This window comes from Anomalospiza imberbis, chromosome Z (genome assembly GCF_031753505.1).
Source record: "Anomalospiza imberbis isolate Cuckoo-Finch-1a 21T00152 chromosome Z, ASM3175350v1, whole genome shotgun sequence".
Lineage (NCBI taxonomy): Eukaryota > Metazoa > Chordata > Aves > Passeriformes > Viduidae > Anomalospiza > Anomalospiza imberbis.
Window position 1 is genome coordinate 59,107,936 of NC_089721.1, and position 18,840 is coordinate 59,126,775.

At 38.3% G+C, this 18,840-nt stretch overlaps 1 protein-coding gene across 1 annotated transcript in view; it reads right to left on the bottom strand.

The window, feature by feature from the left end:
- Positions 1-18,637, bottom strand: part of MCCC2 (methylcrotonyl-CoA carboxylase subunit 2) — a 37,470-nt gene extending 18,833 nt beyond the window's left edge. The window contains exons 1-7 of the mRNA XM_068175981.1: positions 18,435-18,637; positions 14,991-15,057; positions 11,604-11,688; positions 11,241-11,342; positions 10,517-10,644; positions 8,110-8,222; positions 3,095-3,208 (exon numbers count right to left, since the gene is read on the bottom strand). Of these exons, the coding sequence (XP_068032082.1) occupies positions 3,095-3,208; positions 8,110-8,222; positions 10,517-10,644; positions 11,241-11,342; positions 11,604-11,688; positions 14,991-15,057; positions 18,435-18,566 (741 nt within the window). The 5' untranslated portion in view covers positions 18,567-18,637. The remainder of the gene's footprint in view (positions 1-3,094; positions 3,209-8,109; positions 8,223-10,516; positions 10,645-11,240; positions 11,343-11,603; positions 11,689-14,990; positions 15,058-18,434) is intronic.
- Between the last annotated feature and the right edge of the window lie 203 nt (positions 18,638-18,840).

Below are 18,840 nucleotides of genomic sequence, written 5' to 3' on the forward strand. Positions count from 1 at the left end.
TATTTCCTCTTTTTACCTCACTTTTTTCACCTCTGAGCACAGAAAGTAGCAAATTTTACCTCAGGAAGGAAGAATCAGAAGTTTCTGAAACAAGAGCTTATAGGTCTACATGACAGCCTGAACTACCAAACAGTACTGCCAAAGATGAGGATATAGATATTCCACTTGAAAAAATGCAGAAGAATGGCCCCGAATATTACTGCTACTGTGACATTTGTCCTCTTCTATTGAGATCTGTCTGTTAACAAAGTCATTACTCCTCACCTTTCCAAAAAAAAGGAGGCTAAGAAAACTTCCATTTTAGATGGTGGACTGTTCTTACAATTCATTTTTTTTTATCATACACATCTCAAGACTAATTTTAAGTAACAACGGGGATATTTCTTTTTTCACTTCCTCAGGATGTTTTGTTTTAGGCAGGTAAGCAATAAAAACCAATCTAATTTTCTTCACAGAAGAAAGACGTTTTGGGAAACAGCTTACTCAATAACGGCTACAATATCTGCTACAGCATGGAATGGGAGTTTCTATGGGAGTCTAAAGTAGTTTTGATGCTTAGAAGAAAGCAAGTAGAATATTTTCAGTGAGAATATGAAAAGCTCTACAGAACAGAAAGGCTGACAGGTGGAGATAATAAAGTTTGACATATACGCATAAAGATAAGGATCATTAGATCTGCAGGTTGCTAAGAAACAAATTAAATTGGAGGATAGTTGTGAAATCTTCCTCTGAAAATGGGGAAAGATTTTAAAACTTTTTAACTTCACAACACCCTTGCAGTCACTGACTTGCCTAGTCAAGTCCTCCCCTTGAGGCCTGACTCAGGTCATCCTTTTCCAGGTATCTATCCTGGCAAAAGTAGCATGAGCTACATCTCAGCAGCACACACATATGATCTGAATTGCCCTGTGATATTAAATGATTACCATTCCCAGAGAACAAGCATCTGGTTTTCTTTATTTCATCTTCTAAGCCAGTTTTCTGGGTCATACTGAGAATTAGATGTCTTACTGAAAACATTTTGAAAAGGTTTATACTTGAACATCTCAGGTGTTCCAGCAACCAAGGCAGTTATTCTTAGTTATAGTAATAAACCTGCTAACATTCTGATGTACATAGTTCATGTCTTTCATCACACTGGTTTTCTTATCTCAAAGGAAAAGATATACAAACCACATGTTACTCACTCAACTAATATTCTCAAATAGCATCTTCCTTCATGTTTATGCCTCTTTGCAGCAAGAAACTCTAAATATCTAAATTACAGTGATATATTTATAGAGAATTATGTAATTCTGAGGATGATTTGTCTATGTTTACCTATACACAACTGGAAAAACACTAATACAAGATAAAAAGGAACAGAAACCTAGGTAGGACATTTGAAATAATTACTGTCAAAAGTCTAACAACAAAATCCTGATGAGCAGTAAATAAATTACCTGCTTTTCCTGATTACTTTGTTCTTCTTATCAACTTGGAAAGCTTCCACTAAAATAATAAATTACTTCAAACTAAATGCCTTTTTTTCACTCGGGTGGGGAACAAAGTATCCTTGTACTGTCAGGTGCGTGTCCCATATCCCTGCTTTCCATATGCCAGTTAAATTCTGAATTTATTTAAGATGTATAAATATAAGAATTTTTTTTCTTCCTTTTTTCCCTTTTTTATTTTCTTTTTTTTTTTTTTTTTTGAACTGCACAATAATTTAAAAGCGATCAATACACTGAACTTTGGAAGAGGTATAAAATGTCAAATCTACTTTTATCAACAAGATGAAGCAGTGAGGAAAAATTCACCCTAAAGGAAAAGAATGTAATACAAAAATATGCTGTGGACATGAGAGTAAAGCTCCACAGGTAAATACTGAATCACATTAAAGGATGAGTCCTTCATACTCTTAATGAGAGTAACACAATCATGCCTTAGAAACTAGTCAACAAATAAATATGTCAGTGGCTGTTTTCCCCTAGTTTAATGGGTACACTACATTTTCCTAGTATTTTAAGTGCTGAAGGAAGTGACTTCTAAGAGACTTTGCCTCCTCTGTCACTAGAGGAATGAATGGGGCAGTATCTTCATTAACAATGCTGTTACAAAGCAACTTCTCCACTTCGGCATGCCTCTAGTTGGAAGAACTCTTGAAAGACATTAGGTTTACATTTGGCTTTGTCACAGGAAGCACACCTTAAAGTTCCCAAAAGACTCTAACCGAAACAGAGCCATTGTGCTGCCTCAGACCAGTTTGTACAATAAATCTGACACATATTTGACTATTTCAAAAAAGCAAATTTATCCAGCTATGTTTCATCAAGACTTGAATAGTTGTGATGAATGATGCTCCCTTAGTTCTAGCACTAAAATTTCTTACTAAAAATCCATTTTTTCTCATAAAGCTTGTGTTAAGTAGAATAATCTTTGTCAGCAAAAGACTGACATTATAGTAATAGTATTTGTATTGAACTGAGCCTAGAGTAGGACATACAGTTCTGTCTAAAATAGTAAGCCACATTCAAGCATTCCTTGTGATGCGTGGAGGGAGGGAAGGGAGGGAGGAAGTGAGGGAAGGAAGGGAGGGAGGAAGTTCGGAAGGAAGTTCAGAAGGAAGGAAGTTCGGAAGGAAGAGAGAGAACTAGGACAAACTCCACTGTAAGCGTGCCTCCTTTGTCAGTAAACTGACATAAAAATACAGGAGACCAGTCCTGCTTCACAAGTTCTTTTATCTTTGATCTTGACTTTGAGATACAATACACATGGATTTGATTTTTTCAAATTCTGTGTCAAACCTAGAGAGTACATAATTGAATATAGAAATAAAATTTCCTATTTAAATGTGCATAGCAATCTAAAAACAGTACTATAAAAACACCTGGACACAGTCTGATTTATATATATACACCTCTAATAAACAGAAGATATTTGATTTAGGATAGAAACATTCAGATATACTTAAAAATACAAACTAATCTACAGAGCATATAAAAATATCTCACCAAGAAATGTCTCAATTGTTTAAGGCGTACAATTATTGCAGCATGATTTGGGGGCAGGGGGAGGGGAGAGGCCATGTTACTAGAAACTTCCATATCCTTACCAGTGGTGGCCCTCCCAGGAATATTGTTCCCTGTTTGCCAACAATAATACTTTCATCAGCCATTGCAGGTACGTATGCTCCTCCTGCTGTACAGGATCCCATGACTACTGCTATCTATCAGGAAAACAAAAAGCACAAGTTAATGAACTGTCCAACCTTTAAAAAAAGTAAAGGTACAAGATATTGTGTATTTTAATACAGGTCATTGGACAGCACTTCAAGATTATTTTTGTCTAACAGAGCAAACTTTTTATGTTTTAGCATTTCTTTAAAAAATACGGAATCTTCCATTTTCAACAGTCTTTTGAACCATGAGCTTCAGACTACCCTGCTGGAAAACTCATATATGAAGCACCATGAACTAGGTATGTGATATGTCTGAAGAGACATACATTCTACCGTGGAATTTGGTTTTAATCGTGAACAGTAAAGGTTTAAACTTAAGGTTTCTCCTGGTATTTACACTTAAGTCAGGGCTTCAGTTACTGCTTATTGGCATAACTGCACCAATGTTAAAATCCTCTGAGGGGAATTTTTCCCATCTCCCAGTATGCTACTTCAGGTCTTCAATGGATCAACTAATTAATTTTGCCCTTTCGAGATGTGTTGAAGCCTCATTATAGGCTTCAACATGAATAATTTCTGCTTCATCCTTTTGCCTAATTTTGAGATGAACACCTACCCAGTGAACATTTCCTACCAGCAATACCTTGGTATTTTTTACAAATCTGACTTGACCCCAGATATGACAAATACTGTAACTGTAGACAATTATGGAAGTGAAGTTTCTCAATTTCTCCTTCATAGGAGCATCTTCAAAGACCCGTTCAAGACACTTGTAGAGCAGAAGAAAGAGGAATAATCATATGAAAAAGGCAAACACTTTCTTTCACAACCACACATGTACACAAACATTACCACTTAAAAAAAACTGGAAAACAACATTATTTTATGTTAAGTTTGTTTCAAGATATTTCTAAGGTGATATCAATTAGTGTTCTCTGTTACACAATAATTTAGAAGAAAACAGTACATAGAAAAATAAAACTTCTAAATCACATGTAGCAGGACTACATGAACTATGTTAATCTGCTGTCATCAAATCAAACAGCCTTTTCAGCAAACATTTTTCAGGACCTTAAACTATATTCAGAGTCACATGAATAATCTGCAGAACATCTCTTGTGCATTTAATAAATAACTCCTGGCAAATTCAAAAATAACATAAGTCTCTAGAAATGGGAGAAACTTGGTGTAAATAAGTTTATTTCATTTTTCCCTCTAGGATTTGTGGGTTTTTTTCTATTCTTAATTTCACCATGCTCACACTGAGAAAATGTGCCTGCATTTAAACTTTAACTTGGTGTTAATTTTTCCAACATAAAATCTGTATATGAATATGTATCTACTGGAAAAAATAAAACCTACTTGTCAAATGCCCAAGTAATGTCCTACATGCTGACTTAATTTTCTAAATTGCTGCAAAGAAACTCTTGATGTGTTCAATAAAAGTCAAGAGTCCTGAGTGCACATTCACTATTTCATATCCACTGATCCATCCCCCATTGTATCCATGCAGCATCTAAGTGTGAGAGAGCTCAGGAAGCAGCTAATAAGGAGCTAATCACAGCTTTCTGATTCACACCCATATTGACAACAACGTTATTTAAGCTGTAGTGGGTGAATAATAAATTAGTCACAGGTAAAAGTGGAGGGGGAAATCAAAAGCACTATCAACGACTAGAAAATAAAAGAGGGAAAAAAAGCAAGCACTTTAAGGGCCAAATTGAAAAGAACTAATGAACTGATGAACAGAGCTTCAAGCAGGCCACAGCATAGAACATCAGGTAGCAAACTAACAATATCCAGACTTCCATCTCAGAAGAATTAACCAGAGTGGACATCAGAGAAAGCATAATTTCCTAATCCCATTTTCTAAAGAAACATGTTCTCAGACAGTGAAGATGGTTCTAGCTATTATAATATGTTAGTACAGGATCAATAATAGATTTAACAAATGTTAACAGTGCCTCTTTGAAATAAAACAAAGCAGATACATCTCCTAAACAAAATGCACTCTTATCACATCCTTTAAATAAAGGAAGTGCTTCAGTAAAACATTTTTCTCAGTTTTCCATAAATATTTGAAGAAAGATAAACATTCATCAGTGTCATACTTTGAAAATAAAACTTTCATCAGTGTCATAACAAACAGAAATGTATTTTATTAAAAGACAAATCTTTCTTCTATTTAGTTCTTACTGTATATGAATACAATTAGTCCTAATACAACACCATATGGTAATTCAGAGAAAAACAAATTCAACTTTTTAATGCAACTTTACAAGTAGTATGTAAAATACATTTCAAGATATGCTGGAAACAAGAGCACGACTGCAGGGTCAAGCATTTCTGGAAAGGTCCTGCCCAACATCAGTAATTTCAGCCTTGCAAGCTGGGTATACACATCTATCTTTGACATAATATCTAAAAAACACTACTCCCAAAGCAGATCATGACTGAAGTCTCTAGGAAAAATAAGGATTTCCAAATTTTTCCAAAAAAGATAATTCAACAAAACTCCTTTGCCACTTGCTGTTCCACAAAAACACTAGGACCAATCTAGATCTACCAGGGAGTCTTATACGATTACAAACTGTATTCTTCTCCTCAGTATTTTTGTTCTAACTAAACACTGCTTTTCTCTGGAGACCTACCTAATCATTACAATTGGTCCATTTCTACTGTTGGAAAGAACTGCAGAAGGTAAATTATGTCATACTTCCTAAAGAGATTTAGTGCATTGTTGTAATCTTCAGCCTTGGATTTTTATAGAGGCAATGGATTGCCATATTCTTTGGAAGAGTAAAAGACGGTTGAAGATTTGAACTCTTACTTGCTTCCAAAATGTACCAAAAAGGTATCAAGGTAACACAGGTAGTTTCCTCAAAAATCCTGCAGAGCCAGTATCTGTCATGCAAGGAGTCAGACTGAATACTGTATCACTGACTGGTGCATCTGCTTCACTCTCGAAGTAGTGGCTTCTACTACCTCCTTTCCCTAGGAAAAAAAACCCTGCCCAAGGCCCCAGTGGAGTCTCTTGTGTGAGTGGTTGGAATCATGTCCCCCTGAGCCTCAGGGCAGCAGACTCAGTAACGATGGTCTCTCAAGGGTTTTATTCCTTCTGAAAAAGAACACTGGGTAATGGTATTATGGTGGGATTTGTGTCATAGCACTACCATGGGCTCTGGCTGTGTGACAGCCCAGCCTCAGACAACATGGGGTGAAATAACTGCTGTGATATATAACTTGGGAGAACCTCAGGGCACATTGCAGGCACCACAAATTAAACTATATACCAGCCCTTTGCTAGGATAATGACCAGCTTTTTCAAGGTTTCAAAGTGTGGTAGAGAACTTCTTTTTCTTGAAAATAAATATTGTCATCACAAGTTCCACAGTATGTATGACCTGTTTCTCACTCAGAATAGACTTTGCTATTCTCGTTGTATAGAAAACAGAAATTAAATAATTGTTTAATGTTCTGCATTCCTCAGCTTTTACTGTAATTAGCTGTAGATTAATCTGTCAGGATTGTACAGATCACAGCTCTAAAAGAGAACCTGGATTTATGATCAAAACTTTTTGCTCTGACCACTTGCAGATGCCCATAAAGAATGTAGGTTTCAAACAACATCGTTATTTCTTCTATTAATTTACTATTTTGTTGGAAGGTTGTATATACTTTCCTCTGATAAACAGAAAAAATTCTGCAGTTCAAATGAATTTTGCTGTACCTCAATGCTAAATTAGGAAGCTGTCTGCTCTCCCTTGTGATCAAAGAAAAAAAAAAGACTAGTTCTGAGAACTGGTGCTCAGAACTGGTAGTTGTAAGAAGTTCCATACAGTTTGCCTTTTTTGACTTGTTTTAAGGACTGATGGTGCAGTCTGTCTTCTTCATGCTAAAAAAGATACAGTAAGATCAGGAAAAGAAGATTAACTAGGACCATCAAAGGTGTGGAACACTGCAGGAACAGCAGCTAAGTTAGCTTGAATTTTTTGGTCTGCAAAAGGGAGTATAAGGCAGGTATAAGAGAGAGCTACAAAACCACATAAAGATGAGAGAGGTGACTGAGTAGACAGCAACTCTGTAGGAATTACCAGTTGTTTGCTTTTCTGTAATGTTCCTTTATTTGCAGTAGGTTACCTTCTAAGATCATGGATTTTTCCAGCCTCCCTGGCAGCTTCTCACAGGTCCCTGTTAACAATTCCTTTCAAGTCTTTATTCTGTTACCTCTTTCTCAACTCCATTGGGACCGTACATCCTACCCTTCACTGTCACTGCAGGCATAGCTGCCCATTAGCAATCCTCAAATATTTTACATTCTTCATGAATAACAGATTCAGCAAAACACACAGTTTTGCTTCCCTAGCACACCACCTGCATCAAAAAACCGATCCCTATGTATTACTGAGTGAACCATGACACAAAAACCCTTCCAAATCCAGGAACTGTGACTAACAGTAATTCTATGCATCATTATTGCATTAGAAAATAACCTTATTATTAGGGCCATTTCAGCATAAAACGCATCACGGTATAAAATGGATTTATAAATATACACATAGTGGAAAATATGTCTCATTTATTAGCCACCCTCAAGGGGGTCCTCACCTTTGCAGTGCTGATGCAGAACTGCTCCAAGAGATTTTCTAGTGCTTTCTCAAATGGCTCTACATACTACGTTCCCAAGTCCATTTCTCTCCTACTCCCAGACAGGAGCATGTAGGTCAAATCATTAACACTAAGAAAGTAGACAGCTTCTTCAAAACTATAATGAATTCTTGTGGACAGTTACTGTGTATACAGTGCTTCCAAGCCCCAGACTGGGCCATCAGGTTAGCACAACACAACGCCATCAGAAACAAAACATGGGCACAAGCTTTGAAAAGAGGTAATGGCAGCAGGCGTAACAACTATGTAGCACATTTAATTCTTAGATAAAAGCAAATTACCTGCGGAATTCCTTGTGAGGACATGACTGCTTGATTATAGAAAATACGGCCAAAATGATCTCGATCTGGAAATACTTCTGCTTGCCGAGGTAAATTTGCTCCTCCTGAATCAACTAGAATGAATCAAATTATATTAGCATTTTTTGAACAGTGTTACATACTTGTTGGTAAAGCATGTTACCTAAAATATACAGCAATTACTATCACTAATACTGCATATATTTCCATGCTTGTAGGTATAATAGCACATTCTTTTTGGAAAAATAAAGAAGAAAAGCAGCAAACATCCCTCTCCAAAACATCCATCCCAATAATTTTCATGGAATATAAACTCAGATGTGTTTAAAGATGCAATCATTACCTCCCTAAACAAACTTTTAATCTCATCTTGCTGCAAAATATTTAAACTAAGAATACTTTTAATGTACAATTTTAACTCAACTATTCTATTGCAATTCTTTCACAAGCTCCAGAAAAGGCAGAGTTAATCACCACCAAGTTCAAAAGGTGCTGCCTCTGTTCTTTCATAGATTGATTAAACTTCACAACAAAAACATGAAACTATCTTTAGGATGATTCATTTATTATGTGCCCGTGCCTCAGGATACACCCTCCTGCTCACAGGTCTTCAACAGCAGCTACCTCTCTGCTCCCAATTAATGGAAATACAACCTGTCATGAGAGGTATCCGAAGAAGGACAGAAAACTGTGAGAAAATGCACAGGGAGACAGATAAAGCATCTCTGAGAACTCTGGCTCCTGGTAATTAATTTTTACGTACAACCACCAGCCTGTATGCACACTCTCATCTTACATGACTGCAGCCAAAACAAAATGTCCACACCAGTGACTGACTCAGTGACAAGCAGCAACAGGTGTCCACATAAGAATTAGCACCTCGGCAGTTGTTATCACTGCTGGAAAAGGCAGTTCAAACAACATGAAAATTACACAGTCAGCACAATGTTGACTGTCTACAAAGTGCTCCCTCTTATTGCACTGCTCAAATCAAGTGGAACAAGTCCAGGTACAGAAACTGCAAGGGTAAAGTAACTCACCAGGTACGAATGACATTGTTCATTCAAGGACTATACTTCTCAAAGATGGAATAAAACCAATAAACTTTTCTTTCAAAGGCATAGCTGTGTCCCACAGTTCCTCATTCCATAGGATCTTAAAACAGTAGAATCACCCAAAGTTGCTCACTGATACCCACTAAAAAAGACTTCTCTGAACAGACAGAATTTGCTGGTAACTCAGATGAAAAGAATTGTAACTGTTGTTTTGCAAACAGCAAAGCTAAGTTTCTTCTGTTTATTTAACAACTAAGAAAAAATTTAGTCTTCCCCTTCCCTCCAGGACTCTTTCTATGGCAATCCCACAAAATGTACACCCACACTGTCCCCGTATCCACCTCACCAACAGTTTCAAGTTCACACTTCTTCCAGTCCTTCTATTGGTCTTATTCACATGTTCGACTTATCAGCAGGGCAAGAAACTTCAAACACTTGGGCTGGCCAGGACCTGTATTTATGTTGACTATTTAACTAGTACAAGCACCTGGCAAACAACTGATATTTAAGTTGCTAAACTGAGCTGAACAGACAAGGAATAACCTGCCCTATTTTTTAAAAAGCAGTAGAAGGTCTTTCTCCTCTGATGCTGACATACACAAAAACCACAGGAATGCTCACTTTCTTACAACTCTCTGTCAAAGCTGACTGAAACTGGCTAATAGGTTCAAAAGTCATTAGACTGGGAATTCAGGCTGAAAGGAAGACACTGACAGAAACCTCTTGTATTTGTATAAAACCAGGATAAGAAAACACAACCAGTAATACATTACAGGTATCTGTCACTCTGTTCATCTTTTATAATAAAAGCATATGTAAGTAAAACTTACATGAAGGTTTGGCTAAATACTGATCTAATAGGCTAAAGTCAAAATGTAAAATAAAATACAATTAAATTTCTGCTTCAAAAAATTCATCCCAAATCCTAAACATTTATTGATCCAAACTATTTTTGACAAGTCTGTCACTCTTACTCCTTTTATTTCCTCAGTATGTTTTATCATACAGATACATCCGCCACCAGAATGTACTTTTTTTTTTTTTAAACTGTAATCTGAATTGACTGGATGATTCTACAGGAAATATTGCTTATCCGTGACAGAAAGAAGTGATACAGTGTTAACAGCTGCATCTGTATTTTATGAACCCAACCCTACAGCAGGAGTGTACACACCCTCCAGTTAAGATGTGCCATCCCTCCGTACAGGTAATACAGTACTGATGAAAATATATTTGAATAGGTGTGCCTTAAATACACTCCTGGTTAGTCAGATCTGCAAAAAAATCAGCTGCCCTTAACACTGGACCTTGGCTATTTCTGCAATGGGACTTACCCAAATAAAGGCAAGGGAGATGATTTTGCATTGCAATTTCTTGAGCACGTAAATGTTTCTTAACAGTGATGGGATAATAAGTACCACCTTTGACAGTTGCATCATTAGCAACAATCAAGCATTCCATCCTAAAAATAAAAAAGTTTATCAGACAGAAAAGTATTTCTAATGAGTAAATATGTATGTCAGTTAAGAACTACAACACGTCAAGGACTCTTGAAGCCCTGATGCTCTAAGAGAGCTCTTCTCACCTGCATTCGCTGAAGGGCACATTGTAGCAGCAGCCTCAGCACTATAATGTCCTGTTCCATTATTTTAGGGAGTAAAATAATCCTGCATAGCACCATAATTAACTTCAAGAACAATCATGGAGGTACTTTGAGTAAGCAAAACTAATTTTTAGGAGAAAATACCACCCTATTTTTTTAAAAATAGCTTTCCAGATGCACTAATCTCTTTTCTTCATTGGACACCTGAAACTCCATGTATGTTTTGTTTAGTTAGTGGGATACAGTAACTAAAAATCCCCAACAAACAAAAAACAAAACAAAAAACTTCACTTCCTTTTAGGTATGACCAAACAAATTGAGATACTGACTGTTGATTTTTTGAGTGTCAGAAACAAAACACTAAAAATGCTAAGAGCCTAATATTGGAAACTGAATAAAATTATACCTTCTTCCTTTTCATATCATAAGTAATGTAGATGACCAGAATCTCTCACCCAGATACTCGTCCAATGCCTGTGATAATGCCTCCTGCAGGTACCTCTTCATTACCATACAACTGGTAACCAGCAAATTGGGAGAACTCCAAAAATGGAGATCTGAATAATGACAAATGAAACAAAACAGTAAAAAATTACTAGTTCTATCTGCAATTGAATCTTACTTAAAAGGTTAAATTTTAAAAGATTTTTTTTAAAGGAGACCAGTATTTCAAAGAACACTTCTATAAAATTTCAATCATGTTCTTTAGTGTTTATCATGTTAGTGTTTATGGAAGCTAAAGAGAAAAGAAGGCTGTTGCAATATTCACCTGCAAGAGACAACCTGAAATGTTTTAAGAAAAAAAAATAAGCACCTACCCAGGATCAATAAGCTTGTCAATTCTCTCTCTGGGTAACAGCTTTCCTCTTGATGTATGAAGCTTACGAGCTTTTTCTCCACCTCCTGTGATACAACAGTAAATTGTTACATTTTCTATGGACGCAGATAAGATAAATCATCAGTTATATTAAAATTTTGAATGGAAATGCTGCGAGGCCCAGTTTTTGAAGTATGAACCATAATAATAAAGTTAATAAATAATAGTCTCCACTTCAAACAGATTTAAAGGTATTGATAAAAAGGCTTGTTTTTTAGAACCTAGTTTATTTCCCACCTCATTTTTCACAGTTAAGTCTTAAGGTAAAGATTTTAATAAACATAGTTGTCTGAAACTTTCTCCCACTGCTTGGCAATAAACACAAGGGCAGAAAACACAAATATGTAGAAAGCACATCAGTAGAGCTACAGGAAATACTAATCCCTAGAACTCATTCATAATAGCTATGCTGAATGCGATCTTGAATGACCCAGCACCATTTGCATTAATTTCCTTAGACCATGCCAAAACAGTAAGCAGAATTCAGACACACAGCATTTAATATCAAGTTTGTATTTGTTTCATTTCAACCCTTCACTTGAGGTCATCCTAAATCTTTCGCTCTCTAGAGCTCTGTGTCATTCAATACTTCAAGATTTGTTGACACACCTCAGCCTCTTTATAACAACAGCTTATACAAACATTGTCTCTCTGTGTAGACAGATCACTGATCCACCTCATCACTCTAAAATTGTCTCCCTGTCCAAAATAAAGAAGGTGTGTTTTGCTAATATTTCTCCTGAGACTCCAGGATTTCTCTGTCAGCTAGGCATCGCTGAAACAGAGCTTCTCAGCCTCCCCTGAAGTCCTTTCTTCTACCTCCTTCCTTGATCACTACACACATAATTTCCTACCTGTCAGGCATGCCAGAAAGCCCACAACTTATTTTCAGTTCAGCCAGTTCATTAGGTGTATATATCCTATTTAGGCTTAAGCCTAAATCTTGTAAATTCTTTCTGTACAAGTTTCTTAAAAAACAGCCTCTCATATCCCTCACAGATACTACTCTCATCTATGTTCTCAACATCTCACATCATAACTACACTATCTCTGACCTCTCAAGTCTTTCATTTACACTGTGTGATGCTGCAAAAATAATTTCCATCCTGAGACTTTTGCCATCTCTGTGCATCACAAATGCTTGTGATCCACAAATTCCAGGCCCTGTAGCCATTCTATTGAACATTCCTCTTCCAACATCAAGACACTCTACCCTGCACTAACCTCCATTCTGAGTAGTGTCCGTAACAATGAAACAAACTCGGAAGCATTTAATTTGAAATCTCTTCTTAATTTCTCCTTTACAACAATGCCTACACCACTGTGACTGCTGATGTCCTATGAACAGTCATGGAGATTAAAGATATCTCACCTACTTCTTGTGCTTCCTGCCAGAAAACCACCTGTTGTAAACGGGCAGGGACCACTTCCTGTTGAACAGCTGGGAATTACTCAGTAGAGTGGGACATGGGTTCAGAAAAACCCTACACACTGAATAACAGCTAACAAATGAAGCATGCATTGTGAAGATCTCAAACAAGAACTCGTCCTCTGACAGACAGCTTTTACAGTGAAATCTAAAGATGTTGCACATATCCTTATGAAGTATCCAACATAGGTACCTAATTTTTCTTAGATACTTAAATGATACATAAAGCAATTTAAATCAATGTCACTCAAAACTGTATATTAACATCCTGGTAGAGGTTGCTCAGATGAAGGAAAGATGAATATTATGGTCTTGTCCTGTCATTGTGTAACAGGCAAGAACAGGCAAACGAGCAGCAAGGAAGAAGGCCATAATCATTAGTTCATCAGACACACATCATTGGTTCATTAATTGCTGAACAGTCTCTACACCCATAAAAGAAAGAGGCAACCCATGGGTTTTAACATCTCCTCAGGAAACTCTGACTCCCTGTTTCACAGCAAGAAAGAAAAAGCAGTGAGCACAAAATCTTAACGGTACTCCATTTCAAAGCTGAAATGGAAATGCATTATATAAGAAACAGTATAAAATGACAAAACCAGTATCATGATAGTCACAAAAAGGGCACAATTAAAGCTACATGCTCAGCCTCTAGCAGCATAATTAAACATTTATTAAATGTTTTAATTTTATTTTATTGTTTTATTTAATTTTATTGTTTCAATTAATTACAGTAAACTGCAATATCATTCAGATAGCCTTACAAGTCAAAAAGAAGAAACACAGATTTCAGTCTATTAAACTACTACAGACCTGCTTTCTCCTTGCCAGCTCAACTACAACAAGGAATTTGGAAAAGATCAACCAATAAAAGGAGGACAAAGGAGAATCCCCATCCTTTATTGGATGCATGGGGAAATATAGTGACAGAGGAGGAGGAAAAGGCAGAAGTACTTAATACCTGTATTGATTCAGTCTTAACCCAGCCTACTAAATTGGAAGATAGGGACAGGGAGCAAACTGAAGCTCCCTTAATCCAAGGGGAACTGGTTAGTGACCTGCTACACTACTTATACACACAGAAGTTTATGGGGGCAGATGTGATCCACCCAAGGGTAGTGAGTGAATAGGTGAAAGAGCTCACAGAGGCACCTTCCAATATTTACCAGCAGGCGTGACTAAAGAGGGAGGTCCCAGGTGACTGGAGGTTAGTCAGTGTGACACCCATCTACAAGAAGGGCTGGAGAGACAACCCAGGGAACTTCCCTGATACCACTCTGGCAGTGGTATCAGGGAAGGACATGGAGCAGATCATGTTGAGTGCCATTATGCAGCCCATACAGGACAACCAGGGAAATCAGGCCCAGCCAGCAAAGGTTTAGGGAAGGCAGGTGCTGCTTGACCAACCTGATCTCCTTCTATAACAGGATGACCCACTTAGTGGATAAGAGAAAGGCTGTGGATGTTGTCTCTGTGAACTTTGGCAAAGCCTTTGACACCATTTCCCACAGCTTTCTCCTGGAGAAAGTGGCTGTTGATGGCTTGGATTGGTGCACTCTTGGCTGGGTAAAAGGCTCTGTCTGGACAGCTGGGCCAGAGAGTGGAGGTGGCTAGAGTTACATCCAGCTCATGGGTGGTAACTAGAGGGGTTCCCCAGGGCTTGGTTTGGGGTCCAGTCCTGCTTAGTAAGTTTAACAACAAACTGGACAGAGGATTGAGTGCACCCTCAGTAAGTTCCCAGACAACAGCAGGTTGGATGGGAGTGCTGACCTGCTGCAGGGCAGGAAGGCTCTGCAGATGGATCTGGACAGGCTGGATCAATGGGCAAGGCCAACTCTTTGAGGTTCAACAAGGCCAAGTGCCAGGTTCTTATTCTAAAATCTAGACTATCATACTTACCCAACCTGATTTTTTCTGCTTGTTCTTGTAGCTCAGTTACCAGTGCTTTCATTCGTTCATAGTTCTCCTAAGTAGGGAACAAAACAGAATTTTAAATTCAACCAAGGGTGACTGTATTAAAATTTTTAATTAACAAACATAAAAAGTACAAGACTAATTTATCTTCCAAGTCTAATTTTACCTTACTAAATATTGTCTCTGTATTTTCTTTAAAGCAGTAACATTTCCACCTATGTACTGGCTTCTCTCAAGCATCCCAAAGCATTTAATAAAAATGCTTTACAAAAAATCTTACTGTGTTAGGATAGTAAAAGACTAGTTCTAAATTTAATAAACTAAAATAGAACTCGTCACTACAGAGTTGAAGTGCTATTTCTTAGATTTTGTTTATCTTTGGCATAGGTTTGTTCGCATTTTAAATCTAATTTTGTAAAAACCACAGATTTGAATTCAGTGCTCTTATGACTTGTACCAAAGGATGAAAGACCTAGTCCAAACAGATTTTGGTAAACACTTTTTAGATTCTTGTTGTTTAGGTTGAACAAGAAGATAAAACAAAATTTGGTTTTATTTCGTTTTGTCTTGGTTTGGTTGTGGGGTTTTTTTTTTGTTTTGTTTTTTTTTTTTTAAGCTGGTGTAATTGCTATTATACTTCTAGAAAAACAAAGATTCATAATCTGAATATGAGTGTATCAGTACTGAGCTCATAACTTCCATCCAAATTATCCAAAACATGGTGTGCACATTACAGCACGTTGAGGTCTTTTTACAGTTTCTCACGAATTTAAAGGTAATAGTCAAGCTTAATTTGTTGGGTTTTTTTGCAGACACATTAAGAATGTTACTACCTTTTTGAAAACTGCAGCTACAATAAAAGAACATGCTGCACAAAAAGATCTTATTGCCTTATCTAATTCTCATTTATATGACGTTTGAGCCTACTATGACAGAAAAAAAAAAAAGCTGGTAATTTTGTGTTCATATATACTTGAACACTCAGACTTAAGGTTTCCCTTAAGAAGAAGCTGCAATGTTGCAATTCAGTTTGTTCACATAGGCACTGAAAGGCAAAGAAACAAAGCAGAAATAAAATAAAAACATGTACCGTTTCAGCTCACATTTGAAGTGCTTTGGCTGTAGAGTGACTTTAAAAACAACATATTTTTCTGCCTTCGTAATTGCCACAAATAGATTAAACATACTCTCTTGAAAGGTAAACATGTATCTTGTAATTCCATACTTTTAAAAATCTGCAGTCATCACAACACCCAATATTACTTTGCATCAGTGTTCAGCTTGTCCGGCTGGGTCATTTTGCACCTTGACACATAAAAAATTTTTCCTGTTTCTCCTTGTTCAGTCAGTCTTTTTTCTCCAAACACATTCACCTTTTGCACACAATACCGTGCTTAGAAACTCGCCTTTAACATAGGAAAAAACCAAAAAAGCAGCTAAAATGGCAAAGGATATTAACAGAAGAAGAGTAATCACAGTCATAGATTTTTTCATTAGATTTTGACTCACTATAGCTAGTTTAGCTACTCCACATAAAAACTGTGAAAGGACTTTTTAGATAAACTACAAAAAATACTGCGCAAAAACATCTGAGTTGCTTAAATTCACTTAACTTCTATCATGATCTTTCATGCCTTGAACCAGAATAGAACACTGTTATACTTTACCAAAGAGAAGTAAGGATGTTTTAATATAATTCTGAATATACACAGAAAAGACCACTCTCATAAATAAATGTGCTAGTTCTACCATGTATTTGTGGGCTCTTCATTATTGTCATTAAAAAGTGATAAAAAGGTCAGTGAATTGGCATCAAGTTCTTTCTGGAAAGTGGTCCTTGCACCAGCAAGCTGTGCAAAATTCTGCGGTTAATATGAGGATTTCTAGAAATTTCAACGCAAAATTAAGAGGCAAACCCTAAACACCAATCCAACAGTTACTGCACAAGCTACATGAATTACTGCTACATCACCAAAGTGTATGTAAGAGCTAGCGCCTGGAATCTTCAAAGAGACCATGTTTCATTTTCCAGAATTTAGACTCACTCACCTTTAAATTATATGACTGCCCATCTGGCCAAAGAGACAGTTTGCATCATCAAGGCCAGCCTGTCTAGTTGAATTCACAGCCAGAAAGGTAAACAGTGGCCAAAGGCGGCAAGACTCTCATCACCTATCATAATGTCTTCCTGTGTTTGCACTGTTATTTCCTTGTAATGCTTTTTTTTTCAGATGGTGAAGTGCCTCACAGCAGGGACCTCAGCTCTTTGTGTTTGTAAAGCAGTGCTTGCACTTAGTGTTCCATAATTTATTTCTACCAAATACTAACACTATTAGCTATTTTACCAAGCCTTGCTTTTCTTTTGAGGTTGAAAGGTACCCAGACATAAGGGTGAATCTGGGGGCAGCTCAGATGAGTGAACACCTTTATTAAAATACTATCATGTTTTGGTACACAAAATATGAATGTGTACACATATATACACACACTTCATATACACAAGCTTTGTATGTATATATACATATATGTACATATATATACATGTATACATACAGACAAATTCAGAGATTACACAGAAGTTTCAGTTGCCTCATTTCTGTCCCAAATTTAGTTTCTGCAAAACAAAGCACAGAACCAAACACAGAACCAATGGACCTATCTCAGTAAGAATACATGCTGCTGCTTCACATAGTTTGATATTTTACATGAACAAATATGAAAACAAACATATGTTCTCCTATCAGCCTTGATCCATACCTAAAGTCATGTTTTTCTCAGCCTAACTGTAAACAAGATTTTTTAATATGATGACGTTAATAATGCCCCATTAAAAATAAATTTATTTATACCAAACAGAAGTACTACTCTCTCCTCGTAAAGACAACTGGAAATACACATAGCTCTCCTCCTCAAAAGATGATATTTTTGGGGGAAGCCAATGACTCTGTAGCGCTATTCCATCTGTTTTAAACTCGGGAATCAATTTGCAAACACAAGGAAGCATCCAACTTCGGAATCATCAGGCTCCATCTTCCACTGTCTACAAACCTCGCCTCCACCTCACCAGCATGGCGTCGATCAGCCTGAAACGCAGCAAGAGCCTGCATCCTGATTTAAAAGTGCAAAGTGCCCGTGAAGAGCCAGACGACTGCACCGACCCACGCGGTTTTTTTTCACAAGGTATCTGTACGCTCAGCCCGCAGAAATGGACAGGCCTGGGCGCTCGGGGAGCGGGGCCGGGGCGCGGCGCTGCCCCCGCCGCCCCGCTGGGCGGGACCGGGACCGGGACCGGGACCGGGACCGGGACCGGGACCGTGCGCGGGCAGGTGCCCGCCACGTCCCGCATGCCCCGGCCGCACCGGCTGCTCCATGGCGCTGCTGCGGCCCGCCCCGCGGCCCGCCCGGGCCCTGCCGCCCCCGCCGCCCTACCTGGTAGAGCGCGGAGCTCGCGTCGGGGCGCGACCCCACGGCCGCCACCGCCTCGCCGCGGTACCCGCGGGCAAGCAGCGGGCTCAGCAGCCCCAGGCAGCGGCCCGGGAGCCGCGGGGCGCCCAGCAGCATGGCCGGGCCGGGCCGGGCCGGGCCGAGCAAACCGAGCCGAGGCGGCCGTCCCAGGCCGCCGCTGCCGCCGCCACTCCCCCCAGCGCAGCCAATGGGCACAGCGGGGCCGGGCCCGGCCGCCGAGTACTTGCCCGGGTCCTCGGACAAGCTTGAAGCAGAACGCCCTCTGGAAGAATAGTGTTGGAATGCCCCGCTTTTCACGCACAGCCTAGGAAAGCCCTTGCCCTTCTTAGAAACTTGTTACACAGTAAGAGGGCCAAATCTTTATAAAACC